Source organism: Fusarium fujikuroi, chromosome FFUJ_chr04 (genome assembly GCF_900079805.1).
Source record: "Fusarium fujikuroi IMI 58289 draft genome, chromosome FFUJ_chr04".
NCBI lineage: Eukaryota > Fungi > Ascomycota > Sordariomycetes > Hypocreales > Nectriaceae > Fusarium > Fusarium fujikuroi.
The window spans coordinates 1,174,679-1,190,006 of record NC_036625.1 but is presented as its reverse complement, the minus strand read 5'-3'; the positions used below and the strand labels follow the sequence as shown (position 1 = coordinate 1,190,006).

The window sequence follows — 15,328 nt, the reverse complement described above, 5'->3', positions numbered from 1 at the left end:
GATGGTTTCTTGGGGGGGGTGCGAGGAAAAGAGTGGCCCATACTACCTACCTACCTATGTTAGCTACCCCGCTGTCCCAACGTCAGAAGGGGATTTTGTCTTCCTCTCCTCCTTATCTTTCATCCATACCTTGGATGTCCTTATAAAATCCTCAATACAACATCATTTATCATTTCAGTATCGCCGTCATGGCCTCTTCCCTGTAGAAGTCGCAGCTTTTGCTGTGACTTCCTCTTTCTGCAGACATGGCGGGGAAGCAATCTGGGGTTTGGAACACACCCTCGGGTCTAAAGAACAACAACAAAAATGAGTCAAGTTTCCCGGGCTTGCTACCTGCTGCTGCGAGCCCGGAGGTCAACAACAAAATCGAATATGAAGAGCTGCAACAGAACGAACTACTAGCCCTTGAGGCTATTTACGGCGACGATTTCGTCATGCATACCGAGACTCAGAGCGCATGGAAGGTACCTTTGAAGAACCCTTATCGAGACCCATCATCTTGGTCAACAATGAAGCTCACGACCTATATATAGAAGTCAGAACCGCATTTTGATATCCGGATAAAAGCATCATCGGATGAAGACTTTGCTTGTACGCTAGGTTTTGTCATGACTGCAACTTACCCAAAGTCGCCTCCTCTTATCACGTTGAAGAACTACGACCTCAAGGACGTCACGACATTCAAGATCCAGAAGTACCTAGAAACGAAGCCAAAGTTATTTGCACAGGATGCACAAGAAATGATCGATCAAATCGTTGAAGGAGTACGGGATATCCTCGAGGATGCTGCGCAAGCGAAGGCAAACGGGAAACACCTCCCTTCTCTCGAAGAAGAACGAGAGCGGCACGAAGCTTCCATGGCGAAGTTAGCAGAAGAGAAGAAACAAGAAGAAGATCGAAAGAAAAAAGAAGCGACGCAAGAAGAAGATCGTATCATGGCCGAGATGCTCCAACAGCAGGTTGAACGACAGAAACAGAAAGCCAAGGAGTCAAAGCGTCGCAACGGCGGCAATATACCCCAGCAATCTTCAACAAGCTCAGAGACAGAAGAAATCATCGAGTTCGAGCAATTATGTAACGCTACGGATCAGTCAGGAAATGCCCTCGTCTTCAAGGCTGTCACAGGCAAACGCCACCTTAGGCAGGGACCTGTATCCACCGTTTACGAAGTCCGACCTGTGCTGATCAATGGGCAAGGTAACCTGCCTTTGGCACTGAAGCAGACTGTTATCCGCACCACAAATAAGGACGCGAAAGAGTTCAAGATTCAGCTACAAAGTCTCGACTCTCGTCTTCAGGATCTCAAGTCTGTCAAGCGAGTTCATCATCGGCATCTTGTTGAAGTTTTGGGCTTCAAGGTCCAGTCCGGGCTTTCTGCTGATCCTGCTGTCTCGAATATATGCACTGTGAACATCTTGTCTCCCTTGGCGGAAAATCAGTCTCTAGAGGAGTTCTTGGAGCTTGCGAGACGGGTTGTGGATATTGGCAGAGTGCGTTCCTGGACGCGGGATCTGCTTGATGCGCTCAATTTCCTTCACAACAAGAATATCGCACATCAAGATATTCACCCAGGAAACATTCTCCTGTTCCGAGAGCCGAATGGGCAGATAGTCCCCAAGATCTCTGATGCCTGGTACCAGAGAGAAATTCACTCTATCACTTCGAACAAACCCGGTCTTCCAGGATTGAACACTGCCAAGTCTGCCTACTGGCTCCCCCCTGAGATTGCTGGTGCATCTAAGCCCTCGTATACATTCAAGACTGATATTTGGGATTTCGGCATTGTGTTCATTCAGATGATCTTTGGTCTTGACGTGCTACGAACATACTCGTCGCCCAAGAATCTTATGGAATCGGTCACGTTGTCCCATTCGCTGCATGAGTTAGTCAACAGGTTCTTCAAGGAAGATAAGCAAAAACGGCCTCGAGCATTTGAGCTTGGATCCAGCGAGTTTTTAGCCACTGATGCCCCGGTTCTTTTCCAGGACTCTCCTGCATTTCCGTCAACAAGTTCTCCAGTATCCACACAAAACCTTCCGGCAAGGCCTCGACATGAGTTTACTACTCATCGAGGTCCCGCGCTATCGCGGTACACAGAAGACTTCATTGAGGAAGCCAGGCTAGGAAAGGGCGGTTTCGGAGAGGTGGTAAAGGCGAGGATGAAGCTGGACGGCCAAATTTACGCCATCAAGAAAATAAAACCACGTTCCCAAGCTAACCTAACAGAGATTCTAAAGGAAGTAAGGCTTTTGTCTCAGCTTAACCATCCTGCGGTTGTACGATACAATACCGCATGGGTTGAAGAAGCTCCTGATCAAGCCGAAACTGAGGACGACACATCAACTGGATACTTTACCGAAGAGAACACTCAAGGAACTGGGTCTGCCGGGGTCGAAATTGAATTTGCTGCCAGTACAGGCGGGCTTGACTTCATCTCATCCAATGCCAACGTCGACTATGGATTTGAAGACTCTGAAGACTCTGATGAAGACTCTGATGAAGACGAATCAGAGGATGGTGATGATACAGAGGACGAGATGTCTATTCACAGAGTTTCTTCGCCAGATAAAGAAAGAAACGCCATGTTCCAGCGACGAGCTCGATATCAGCGTTCATACAGAACCATGCTGTACATATCGATGGAGTATTGTGAGAAACGAGTGAGTAACACAGTCTGGTAACATCTCCTATACGTAGTTGCTCACGATTTCCAGACCCTTCGAGATCTGATTGCAAGGAATCTCTACAAGAATACTTCTGAAATTTGGCGACTATTTTCTCAGATTCTGGAAGGTTTGGCTCATATCCATGGGCTTAGCATTGTCCACCGTGATTTGAAGCCGGAAAATATTTTCATTACTAGCGACTCTGATGGCATTGACAATGTGAAGATTGGCGATTTTGGACTCGCCACCAGCGGACAATTCTCACTGGAAAAGCCAAACGGAAACACTCTGGAGACAGACGATATGACGAGAAGCATCGGTACTGCATATTACTCCGCACCTGAAGTCAGATCCACGGTCAACGGCATATATAGCACCAAGGTCGATGTAAGTGGACGGGTGGATTAAATCCGGACATTGTCATCTAAGCTAACGAAATCAGATGTATTCGCTGGGCATCATTTTCTTCGAGATGTGTTATCTACCTATGATAGGTATGCAAAAGGCCGATGTCCTTGGTAAGCTTAGGCGGCCGACACCAGTGTTACCATCGGACTTTAAGCCCACGGATAAAGCTCAGGCAGAAATCATATTGTCTCTTGTCAACCACAACCCCAAGGATAGGCCCTCAAGTACTGACCTTCTCAACAATGAAGAGCTACCTATTCAGATCGAGAGCGTCAGGGGTAGACAGACTCTTGCTATACTGGCAAATCCAAGCTCGCCATACTACCACAAGACGCTTTCGTGGCTATTTTCGAAACGGATGGACCCTATTGAGGATTACGCTTGGGATATGTCTGCGAGGTCATTGAGTCCAAAGGAGCTTCTCAACCAAATACTGGTTAAACAAAAGCTCGTTTCGATTTTCCGTAGCCATGGCGCTCTAGAACCCCCTCGAAGCAGCATATATCCACGGACATCACATTATGGAGATAATGCTGTCCAGCTTTTGACCCCGAGAGGCAAAGTGGTGCAGCTGCCCTATGATCTCACACTGGGCAATGCGAGGACCATGGCATATTTTGATCCAGTAGTTGAACGATCTTTTACCTTTGGGAACGTTTTCCGGGACAAGAACGACGGAGGCCATCCACTGATGTTTGGAGAAGCTGATTTCGACATTGTCACCACTGACGCCCTGGACTTTGCTTTGAACGAAGCAGAGGTTCTCAAAGTGATGGATGAGATTGTCCATGCATTTCCTTCCTTATCCACGACTCCTATGTGTTTCCATCTGGGACATTCAGATCTTTTACAGCTTATCTTCGAGTATTGTGGGATAAGCCCTGCAAGTCGACGTGCAGCGGCAGACGTGTTGAGTAAGCTCAACATCCACAATTTTAACTGGCAGAAGATTAGGGTCGAGCTGCGGTCACCAACTGTAGGTGTTTCGGCCATAAGCGTGGACGAATTGCAGAAATTCGACTTCAGAGGTAAGTGAGGCAAGGGACATGTATGAAACTTCAGAGCTAATAGCGTATAACTAGACACTCCGAACAAGACATTCTCCAAATTGAAAACCCTTTTTGAAGGCAGCAATATGTACCAGCGAGCTTCTCCGACAATCGCGCATCTCAAGGAAGTCATTGAGTATTGCAAACGCCTGGGCGTAGGAACAAAGATCTATATCAACCCTTTGAACAGCTTGAAGGAAGCATTCTACACAGGCGGCATCATCTTTTCATGCATCTACGATAAAAAGGTCAAGGATGTTTTTGCTGCTGGCGGTAGGTATGATCAACTTATCAGAGAATTCCGACCCAGGACTGGTGGCCAAGTTCGAGAGAAACATGCAGTTGGATTCAGTTTGGCATGGGAGCGATTGGCAAAGATTCCCAAAGCCGGGGGGCGATCGTTCTTGAAGAAATCCGAGGACGAGTCAAGCGGAATTTTCAGCTCTCGACGAGTAAGTCATCCACATAACCATATGTGAACACTTGCTGATATATACAACAGTGTGATTGCTTGGTAGCTAGCTTCAGCGCTGCTGTGTCGAGGTCTTTAGGTACCGAAATACTTCAAACGCTCTGGGCACACAGCATCAGCGCTGAGCTGGCCAAGGATGCCAGATCCCCCGAAGACTTGTTGTCGAAACACCGAGAAGAAGAATATTCTTGGCTCATCATCATCAAACAGGATGCAATGTTGAAGATCAAAAGCTTGGGACGCAAGGATGTGCCTGATGCAGATATACCAACAACACAACTGCTTTCTTGGCTTCGTAACGAGATCCGAGAACGCGATTCAAAAACAGTGGTGAAACTTCGCGGCAACAGCTCCGCAGATACTACTAATGGCTCGGGCTTGGGTGAAAAGGAAGAGCAAGAGGTTCGTGTGCTGGTGGCACAAACACGGAGCAAAAAGTTCAACCGTAGAACGGTTGTGGAACAAGCTCAAAGCACTGCGAGCAGCTTGGTACAGTCTTTTCTTGATGGGCCTATCTTGGCCATCGAGACTACGGATCAGGTCATGGACCTAATCCGCGGGACCTGCCTGTCAGAGGTTGAGGGTTGGCGACAAGTCGAGCAGTCGGTGACGAATACGGAAAGGAAGTATATCCGTGAGATCCATGACGAGCTCGATAACCTGAGATACAAATATCAGAAAAAGAACGGCGACGGGTCACGGCACGCATTCCTGTACAATTTTCGGTCAGGTAACTGCGTGTATTACGATCTTGGGGCCTAAACTTAGGGTTCTGATATCCTAAATTCTAATAATATTTGCAAAAGTTTTAAAGATTATGATGATTTTTTGAAATCTAAATTAAAGTCTGGCTATATGCCCTTAATTCGGCTAAAATTTAAGAAACTCTTTAAAACTTCTAAAGAGAATAATAAATTTACAAAATTTATACAAAAGCCTGGCTATATGCGCTAAACCTAGTAGATTTGAGAAACTCTTTGATGATATTTACACAGTTTAGATAAGAGACTTGAGGAACATTCTTGTAATTCTTGTACCATATGGTAGTTAGTTTAAAAGAGGAAAAATAAGGAACACAGTTGGCCCTCCTCAATCCTGCATATTGTTTTGACATGAATCGTACTTGAAACGCTGATGATACACAGCAATAAGGGACAAAGTCAAAATGCTAACGCCGAATCAACTCAAACACGCATATACAGTACCCTACCTAGAGCAGTGGCTGGAGAGTTTGTCGATCAGGTACCATCATAATCAAAACAAAGAGATGAAAAGGGGGTGTTTCAATTCCACAGCCATGGCATATTGATCACCTGTTTCTCCGATCCTATCTCATTCACTTTTCAGTACCATCAAATGAATGGCTGTAAAGGACGGGAATGCAGACGGGCAGGGCTGCCCGGGGGCGGACGGGAACGGATACGTACCTAAGCGTGACCTTAGAGTGGGACCGGTCTTAGGGAGGTGTGGGACCGACGTCAGTCTTTCCTGGCAAAAGGGAAAGGGCAGGATAGGCACGAGACGAGGGGCAGACCAAGGCAGGAGCCAGGAGACTGGAGTCAGAATCAGAATCAGAACCAGAACCAGGTGGCAGGTGCAAGTGGTCACCGGCCGGCCCAGAGTGGATTTCATGCTCCGGTCCCCGGATGGCGGCGGCAAGGCCGAAGTGAATGACTCTCTACCTACTAGGTATACTCTTTAGGTACGGTAAGTACTTCTTCATTGAATGCCCAAGGTAAGGCAATCAATTTACTAAGCTTTTTCCCTCTTCTTTTACCTTTCTGCCTTTTACATCAATCTATGTTGCTTCTTGGATAACGAATAGAAGAAAAACACTAGGTACAAAAGGGCCATCCCTCTTTTTTTACTTATTCTTCTTTTGACTTCTTTTCCGCATTCGTCTTTACTGGGCGTTCCAAACCTCAAACACGTTGGCTATCAAGGTTGCCTTATTGTCAAGCGATAAGCCAACAACAACCCTTCAATAAATAACCAACAAACACTCCTCCCTCCCCTGTTGTCAACACAAAAAAAGGGCAGCATCCAAACAGAACTTGCCAGCAAAGCAAAGCAAAGCAACACGAAGGGAAGCGAAGCGGCTGCGGCTTCTTCTAAATCCAAACACCACCTTGCTCAACTTTTGCACGTCCAATCGCCGAAGCCGCCCCTCCTCGACCGCCCTTTCCGTCCAGCACAGCACAGCACAGCACAGGCAGTCAACAACTAACTCCCTTTTGCCGCTGGCGCTGGCCTGACTTATTAAGCCCGGCCCAACCCTTCAACCCTTGAACTCGCAACAACCAACTTACCTCACATACTCTTCGACTTTCGGTCTTTTCAAACACACACTCGCTTGGAGGATTCTTGTCGTTGGACGGGCGGAGTAGTGCACTCGCACCTAATTACCTTATCGATAGTCAGTCATCATGGCGCAAAAGAGACTTATGCAGGAGCTGCAACCCCTTCAGAAGGAGAAATGGGTCAACATCGAGGTATGTCGCTTGGTACCATGCAGCAGACGTCGTCTAACATGATCGTCTTCATTTCAAGACCGACGACTCGAACCTTCTGGTCTGGAAGATCGGCCTTTGGGTTGTTAACCCCGACAGTGTCTGGCACGGAGCCTACCTCAAGGCAGAGATGAAGTTTCCCAACGATTATCCTTACCAGCCGCCCAGCTTCAAATTTCTCACCAAGAATATCTGTCACCCCAACGTCTACACCGACGGCAATCTCTGCATTTCCATCCTCCACAAGCCGGGCGAAGACGAGCAGTCAGGCGAGCTGGCCAGCGAGCGTTGGAATGTCCTCCACGGTGTCGAATCGGTCCTGCGATCCGTTCTGCTCCTCCTCGACGATCCCGAAATCAACTCACCCGCAAATGTCGATGCTAGCGTCCTCTATCGCGATAACAAGACCGAGTATAACAAACGAGCAAAAGACATCGTTGATAAGTCCCAGAAGGATATTCCGCCAGGGTCACGGATGCCCACCCCCTCCGAGCTCGCACCTGCACCACAAAAGCCAATTGATGACGATGCCGATTTCTGGAATATGACCGACGAAGAGGAAGACTTTGGCGGCAGCGATAGTGACGAGGACATGGAAGACTTTGATGATGATGACGAGGATGAGGATGATGTTAGAGACCAGAAGTAGACTTCCCCAGAAAGCCCTGCATCCCTCAGCGTGGCCAGGACGAGTCATGGCTTGGCTACTTTTCAAGCCTCTGCCTTATACATCATTTCGCGGCATCCTCTTTCATCTACAGTACTATCGACATAGCGAGGTTATTTTGTTTCATTTTTAAGGCGTTTAAGATGCGCATTACTCGGAATGGGACGAGCATTGCAAGCATCGAGCGATACGGACATTGAGGGAACGCAGGAAGACTGGTGGTCTCTGTTACATGCGTGTTGTTTACATGGAGCAAGGGTGTGTTTATCAGGCGTGCTTTCTATAGACAGAATATACAACTTACAAAGATTCGCTTGGTGCCATAGTGAGGAACATCTGATGATCGTATTCCCTATCTTATCCTACTTAGCTGAAGAGAAAGCGGACACTCGTACAAGACATCTCTAGTGTTGATGTTGATTGATAAAGAACCCGCTCGACGGCATGTTCTGTTTCTAATTGGGAGACTTATCTTTGTTGAGACTATGCGCATATTGTCTTCTAAAAGCTGAAGTTAATTGGGATTTTTCAGTGTGTTGGCTTGATATATCTCGTTGAGATGTCATAAGCTTGAACTATCAAGCAAAATGGCATGTTCTACCTTGTCCTGACTAGGCTACATGAGCAAGACCCAAAACTCCATGCGCTCAAATGCTATTCTAATAACCATGCTATGTAAACCAGGGAACCCTCAATAATGGCGCGCTGTCTTCGCCTGAGAACCAAAAAAAGAAGAATGTTACCCCTTGCAAGCAAACGTCGGCATTCGTGAACTCTTATCTCTTAGAGCCACCTAAGGTTTCTCATCTGGGATGTCCATGTCCATCAAATTGTTTGATTCCGCTCGCATTGATGGGTTTCTGGACAATGACATAAAAGGAGGCGGCCTAGCTTTCTCTTGCATCTCCGGACTTCGAGGCTCCTCCGCAGCAAACGCAGTGTTGGTGTCCAAGTAGTCAGCTGTTACTGTGCTCGGTGTCATGGTAGCTGATGTCGGTTCTGTCGGAGCTGTTGAATCTTGAGTACGGCCTATAAGTGAATCTGGGATGTGGCCTTTCATAGCAGTGAAGCTATGGACGTAATCCGCCATTTCAGTGCCGACTCTTTCGTCGTCATCAGGGAGGAAGGGGTTGTCAAATCGGTTTCTATCATCGTCACTGCCGATCGAGGCGCGATTACTGTCCATCGAACCACCGCTATCAGACCGATGCTTTCTCTTAGAAGGCGAGAAGGACGAATGAGGTGAAAGAGACGAGCTGGACTCAAAGTTACCCATCTGCTTGGACTCGTTGGCTGTGGATTCTTCCTTGGATAACTCTTGACGGAAAGCTTTATTTTCCACCTTGATAAATCGTTCCAGTTGGGATGATAGATGGTCTTTGGGCGTTTCAAGGGCGTCTTCCGTTGCGTATACCAGCAGTGGTTTCTTGGTATCGTTCCAGATATCGACCAATACCATGTCGATAGTCATTTTCTGCAATTGTGTTAGTAAGAATAATCTCCCCTGCTTCAATCAATCTCAAGTTCTCTTACCTCCGCTCTAACGGGCACTTCTCCATAAGGGGTATAAGCCAGCCTCCACCATTGATCTCTTGGTTTGGTCTCCTCGTCATCAAGGTCTATCAGATCTGCTTCCTTCTGTTGGCAGACATACAAGACGGTGGGTGATGCAACTAATCCGCGAAGGAGATACCTTTTGCAGGACATGGGTTTCGGACGACTTGGCTTATCCGGTACTGTAAGGAGTCTCCCCAACGCTCGCTGTTTGGCTGTGATCTGTTCGAGTTCTACGTCGAGGCCTAGGGTCATTTTAGCCACGGGGACGGAAGCCTTTCGAAGCCAAGGCTTACCTTTCATCTTTGTCTCAACATCCGCAAGTAAACTCTCAGAATAGCCTATCACATCTGTGACCTTCTGAGATTCCAGATACATGTTGTCGTCCACGTCTGGAGGAGCAATGCGGTAGTCAGGGTACTTATCAGTATCGAATCCCGAATTCTCCAAAGTCTTGAATCGGAGGTAGCTTTCCAGGTAACTCCTGTATCTCTCCCACTGATCGATCGCTTTTTTCAAAACTGCACCCTTATCATCAGTTGCGTCGCCCCAAGTGCCCGCTAAGCTAAAAAGCTGTTCTTTCTCATCCTGAATACGTTTCATTTGTTCCTTTGTTTGGCACCACCCGTGCTGAATCCGACGTGCCTCGTCTTTCCGGCTCGTGAGGTACCTTTCCGGGTAGAATTCCAGGGGAATCTCGAACGAATCGCTTGGCCCATCACCAGTGGTGTCTAATACCAGGATATCGCCCATCTTTTTGAAAAATGCCATCTTAGATCCATCGTGTATTTTATCCAAACCCACAGTATCACTCCACATGACGTGGTCAAGTGCCTCGTACAGAGTTTTGATGTAGTTGTACTCATGTTGGAAGTGCTCTATCTCGAGAAGACCAAAGCTTGCGACTTCTTCTTCATCATCCCCGTAGAATAGCGACACTCCAGCAACTTGCATCATTGGCTGAGCAATATCAGGGTGTCTTTTGCCGAGCATCTCATAGAATTGTTTCTCCATGCCCTGCGTGTCGAATTCCGCCAAAATATCTGCCAGAACAGATATCGAGCCATAACCACGCTCGGTAGAGTCAAGAAATGCCATCAATCGGTGTACTTCGTCCTCAAATGCACTGCCGCTCTTGTGCACGCTAGGGTCTGAGCTGCCTTCTTCAGCCATTTTTGCCAAAACCTCCGGTGATATAATGATTTGTCCTCGCCACCAGTCATTATTACAGCCGTATGTGCTAGCAGGCGATCCAATGCCGAGGAGTATGTTCCGTGCAAGAGGAATTTCATGCAGAATTGTGAGGAGCCCGCCGAGGCGGTGTTCACCACCTTGCACACTGCTGATTACCAACATTGCGGGCGCGCCTGGAGTTCTCTTTCGCTTTGACGGTGTAAATTCATTTACGGAGCTCTCCTTCATAGGATCAGATGGGACAATAGCCCAATCAGCCGCCACATATGTTTCGCGGTTTGCAGGACCAAAATGGGGAGGTAGTGGCTCCGACGTTCCTATAATACCGGACTCGTGATGTGACACCGGTAGTCCAGCTTCTTGCGCTGACTCACGAATAGCTCGTTGCATGTCATCATCCTCTTGGGCTTGGCTCTCTGGGACGCCTGTGTGTATCCTGGTTAGCGCATATTCATGGGGGTGACCAAGAGAGTTACCGGGCACATGTGCCGCAGTCCAGTCCACCATCGTACCCAAGGGAGATCGATTGTTTGATCGTGAAGGAGGTCTCGAAGGAGCGCCATACGCGTGTGACTCTGAAGGGGGAGTTACGCCTTGAATGACGTTGTGATCGGAAGACTCGACATGGAAGGCTATGGGGTCAGTTGACGTTCGGAGGGAAGCGTGACATTTTACTGACAGATACCAGTCGTATTGTCGTTACCGTCTCGATCTGCGGTGAACATAGAATCGTCCCAAAGCTGTTTATATTTTGCTCGAAACTGTGATACGATCAGCATTTGCTGGAATGGGCCTGGAACATATTCGTACGCTTTGTTCGTTTTCGTAGAATTGGCTGACAACGTTCTCAGGTTTCCAGTCACTTTGCTGTCAAGTAGATATATGTCAGTCGCAAAGCTCACTTTGAGGGGTCTGCCCAGTGCCAACCTTCAGAGCTTGAATAATCAGCTCACGATCGCCCATAGGATCGAGACCCGTGAATTCGACCACACGATCTATCGAGTCCTGCTGTGAAGTCTCCATGGCTGGGGCTGAAAATTCAATCGTCTTCTATGGGTTCCAGCAAGCTCAGTCTGTCGATCGGATACTCCTCCCACCATGAGGGGGTTACCAAAGAGCTTAATTCGATAGGTATTGCCCACTAAAGATAGGATGATGCAAACAATAGTCTGAGCCGTTTCCTCTAGGCTGATGCTGATAGTGATGGCTATGTTTTTGACGAAACACGCTTGCCGACTGTTTGTTGTATTGAATAAATGACGATCTAAGCGATGAGCTTCCGCAGTGTACAGTTGCGCTGCAGTAGAGGGGTACGTACTGGGAGAGATAAGATAAAGAATTTCTTGGCGTGGACTTACACGTGCCAGCCTCCAACTTAGGCAATTCGAGGGAATCAACCTTAGGTAAGTAAGAGACTTAGGTAGGTAGATACATTAGAACGATGTACTTTTATTTCTCTAGCTAAGGTAGGTATATAGAAAGAAATAAACCCAGCGGCATTAGCCATTTTTTATTTGTTCAATGTATGATTGCTTTGACAATAGCTCCACAGCAAATTTGTCATGTCTAACTCCATCAAACAATCACCGTTGAGCATTCTATTAGGTTAGTACCTAGCTAATCGAGCTTCAAGTATAGATTCTAAAGCAGCTACTCGTATATGGAACTACTAATGTTTAAAGTGACTGTACAATTGAGCTGCTGAATCCTTCCCCTCGAGTTACCCCAAAGTCGCCCGTATAGCATGCAAACCATACTACCTATGTGACATAAGATCTAGATGGTCGAGGTCCCCTTAGAGGCATAGTGCGTGCTACGTAGGAGACCTTAACACGCAAATAACAATTTTATTTTTATTTTAGATAACTGTAAAAGGAAATTTAGCCAAAGAAGCTGTCAACTCATATCGGAACCATTAGAGCATCTCATCCAAGTGTGTTAAGCTCAGAGGTTAGAAGCTTCTAGAAGCTTCGACCATGGACCAGGGTTGTCGGGAATAGCTGCAGCTTACAACGGGGAACGGAATCCGCAAGTCACAGTAACAAACCTCGATCACGACAGATCTGTGCAATGTCTCACAGAGCACAAAGATGGCAAAAACATCATAGCATGGGTACACCCATACAAATCATTCAGGCAACCCCATAACCAGGCTTTATCATAGATCCGCTCAAGCTTCCAGCAACCATATTTAGCTCCAAGTTGGGGCTCTCGAACTGGATTTCTGGCGTCTGGGGCGTCGTCTCCACCACGGCTAAGTATCGTCATAGGTCAATTATCCCTGTCAAGTTGTCAGGTATCGACAGATTGAGCCCGACACAAGGACGAGAGAGCATGACCCTTGATGGTGTAGTTAGTGTAGGTAGTTTGCGGAATTGACTTTAGAGAACTTTGCAAAGAGAGTATTCCCAGTAGTATACTTCCTAGGTAGACAATACAGTCGAACAAAGAATAGATGATAGCAGCAGATGTATAGGTACTTCTCGTTGTTGTTCGAGAGCTATCCATCGATCGACTCGACGTCACCCCCACCTGGTAGACTGGAGGTCAGCCAGCCTCTATTCCATATCAAGTTCCTTTCACATTGCGGTGTCTTTTCCCCCTACACTTTAGAAGCTTCCACAAGGTCCCATGCCCCAGTATTTCCCAGCAGTGGCTTCTGGAGATTGTCACGGTAGCATGGCGTAGTGCTTTCTCGTCCTTGACTCTGAAGCGTCACTGGACTGATCTTTTAATCCTCACCTGCGGATTCCCACTCATCTTTTGTGAACTCACTCTTGCACTAAACCATCCCCTCTCTTTAACCTCACATCACATCACCTCATTCAACCTAGAACGAAAACCTCTTCTCATCATACTGAAGCGCACTTTTGGTGTTTGTTTTTCACTGTTTCAACAAACAATCAGCAATAAGCAATCCTTGATATTGCCACCCATTTCTTCTTGTTATTTCCTCGATCGATCGAACCCATTTGGCTCGCCAAAGTTTAGCCACATCGCGCACCTAAATAATCTTGAAAAACACAACTTCTAGCGGGCGCGATCATGGTCAAGGAGACGAAGCTCTACGACACCCTCAACGTCAAGCCTGAGGCAACTCAGGACGAGATCAAGAAGGGATACAAGTAAGTACACAATCTCTACACGGAGCTGCGGCAGCGCAATACACAATACCGTTCTCTCACCAGGTTCTTGCTTTTGCAAATGCACAAGTAAACCATGGTTCGTATTCAGCGAATTGACGAAAGAGATTCCCTTCGCTGAATTAGGAACCACTGCGCATTCCGTCTAGCATCATGATCTGGTCAACACCGCTAACCACACCACCTACAGGAAAGCAGCCTTGAAATGGCACCCAGACAAGAACAAGGATAGCCCCGATGCGGCTGAAAAGTTCAAAGAATGCTCACAAGCATACGAAATTCTTTCCGATCCCGAGAAACGAAAGATTTATGATCAGTACGGTCTCGAATTCCTACTCCGTGGCGGTACCGCACAACCCGAAGGTGGTGCCGGTGGAAACCCCTTCGCCGCTGGAGGCATGCCTGGCGGGTTTGAAGGCTTCAACTTCCAAGGCGGTATGCCCGGTGGAGGCGGCACCCGAACCTTCCACTTCAACACCGGCAGCGGTGCTGGCGGCTTCGGCTTCAGCAACCCCGAAGATATCTTTGCCGAATTCATGCGTAACGGATCTGCTGGTGGTATGCATGGCGGCGACGAAGACGACATCGCTGGCATGTTTGGCGGATTTGGAGGTGCTGGTCCTCGAAGCCGCAGTTCACGCACACGCTCAGGCTTCGAGCCTCGACCTAGAGAAGCTACTCCTGAAGTTACCACAGTCGAGCGGCCCCTGCCTCTAACGCTTGAAGAGCTCTTCAACGGTGTGACCAAGAAGATGAAGATTAAGCGTAAGACTTACGATGAGACCGGAAAGAGAGTCCAGACCGACCAGATCCTCGAAGTACCTATCAAGCCGGGCCTGAAGAAGGGTTCCAAGATCAAGTTCAACGGAGTCGGCGATCAAGTAGAGGGAGGCCGCCAAGATCTTCACTTTATTGTCGAAGAGGTAAGCAGACCGTGTCATAATTCTTTCTACGAAATAATAACTGACAAACCTACAGAAGGAACATCCTCTCTACAAGCGCGAGGATAACGACCTTGTCCATGTGGTAACCCTTGATCTCAAGGAGGCCTTAACCGGCTGGCGAAGGACAGTGACAACGATCGACGGCCGACAGCTCAACCTCGAGAAGGGAGGCCCAACTCAGCCCAACAGCGAGGAACGGTATCCTGGCCTGGGTATGCCCATCTCTAAAAAGCCTGGCCAGCGAGGCGACTTCGTCATCAAGTACAAGATCAACTTCCCAGCAAGTTTGACTGCCGATCAGAAGCAGAAGCTCAGGGAGATTCTGTAAAGAGGCGCCGTCGCCGAACCTATCTGCAACTCTTACCGGATACTAGACGTTCGCTTGGGGGGATTTCCAACCTCAGCAGCATCGGGATTCGGTTAGGAAGATTTGCACTACATTCAATTCAAATGGTGTTTTGGCGTTTGGGGTTCTAATGAATAATGAAAAAGAGTGGAAGTTCGACTGCACAAGCCTTAGCGTGGAAGGTCAGGCCTGGTTGCCCAGAGTACACAAGCGGCATGAGAATGATAGGAAGTTGACTAGCATACGGCTTTTTGATATCCATTTGACGGCTGTTCTAATTGGTGTCTTGGTAGAAACGATGTCATATATACTATAGTAGCTGTCTCTAATAGTACGACAGATTCAAGATCGAAAGAGAGTGATTTGCTGAATGCC

The 15,328-nt window shown here is 47.6% G+C and overlaps 4 protein-coding genes; 3 read left to right on the top strand and 1 right to left on the bottom strand.

Moving 5' to 3' along the window:
- Positions 1 to 245: 245 nt before the first annotated feature.
- Positions 246 to 5,357, top strand: FFUJ_13366 (probable cpc-3 protein; the record flags this gene model as incomplete). XM_023576044.1 has 6 exons in its annotated part: positions 246 to 464; positions 534 to 2,660; positions 2,715 to 3,053; positions 3,109 to 4,102; positions 4,157 to 4,575; positions 4,626 to 5,357. 6 exons carry the CDS (start codon positions 246 to 248, stop codon positions 5,355 to 5,357), a joined length of 4,830 nt encoding a protein of 1,609 aa, XP_023429255.1.
- Positions 5,358 to 7,021: 1,664 nt separating this feature from the next.
- FFUJ_13365 (probable ubiquitin-conjugating enzyme CDC34) lies at positions 7,022 to 7,754 on the top strand (the record flags this gene model as incomplete). XM_023576043.1 has 2 exons in its annotated part: positions 7,022 to 7,087; positions 7,146 to 7,754. The coding sequence occupies 2 exons, from the start codon at positions 7,022 to 7,024 to the stop codon at positions 7,752 to 7,754; spliced, it is 675 nt and encodes a 224-aa protein (XP_023429254.1).
- Positions 7,755 to 8,565: 811 nt separating this feature from the next.
- FFUJ_13364 (uncharacterized protein) lies at positions 8,566 to 11,543 on the bottom strand (the record flags this gene model as incomplete). XM_023576042.1 has 7 exons in its annotated part: positions 8,566 to 9,246; positions 9,306 to 9,571; positions 9,623 to 10,945; positions 10,997 to 11,152; positions 11,200 to 11,281; positions 11,331 to 11,387; positions 11,448 to 11,543. The coding sequence occupies 7 exons, from the start codon at positions 11,541 to 11,543 to the stop codon at positions 8,566 to 8,568; spliced, it is 2,661 nt and encodes an 886-aa protein (XP_023429253.1).
- A 2,022-nt stretch (positions 11,544 to 13,565) lies between these two features.
- On the top strand, positions 13,566 to 14,935 carry FFUJ_13363 (DNAJ-like protein; the record flags this gene model as incomplete). XM_023576041.1 has 4 exons in its annotated part: positions 13,566 to 13,645; positions 13,854 to 14,350; positions 14,390 to 14,586; positions 14,642 to 14,935. 4 exons carry the CDS (start codon positions 13,566 to 13,568, stop codon positions 14,933 to 14,935), a joined length of 1,068 nt encoding a protein of 355 aa, XP_023429252.1.
- Positions 14,936 to 15,328: the final 393 nt, after the last annotated feature.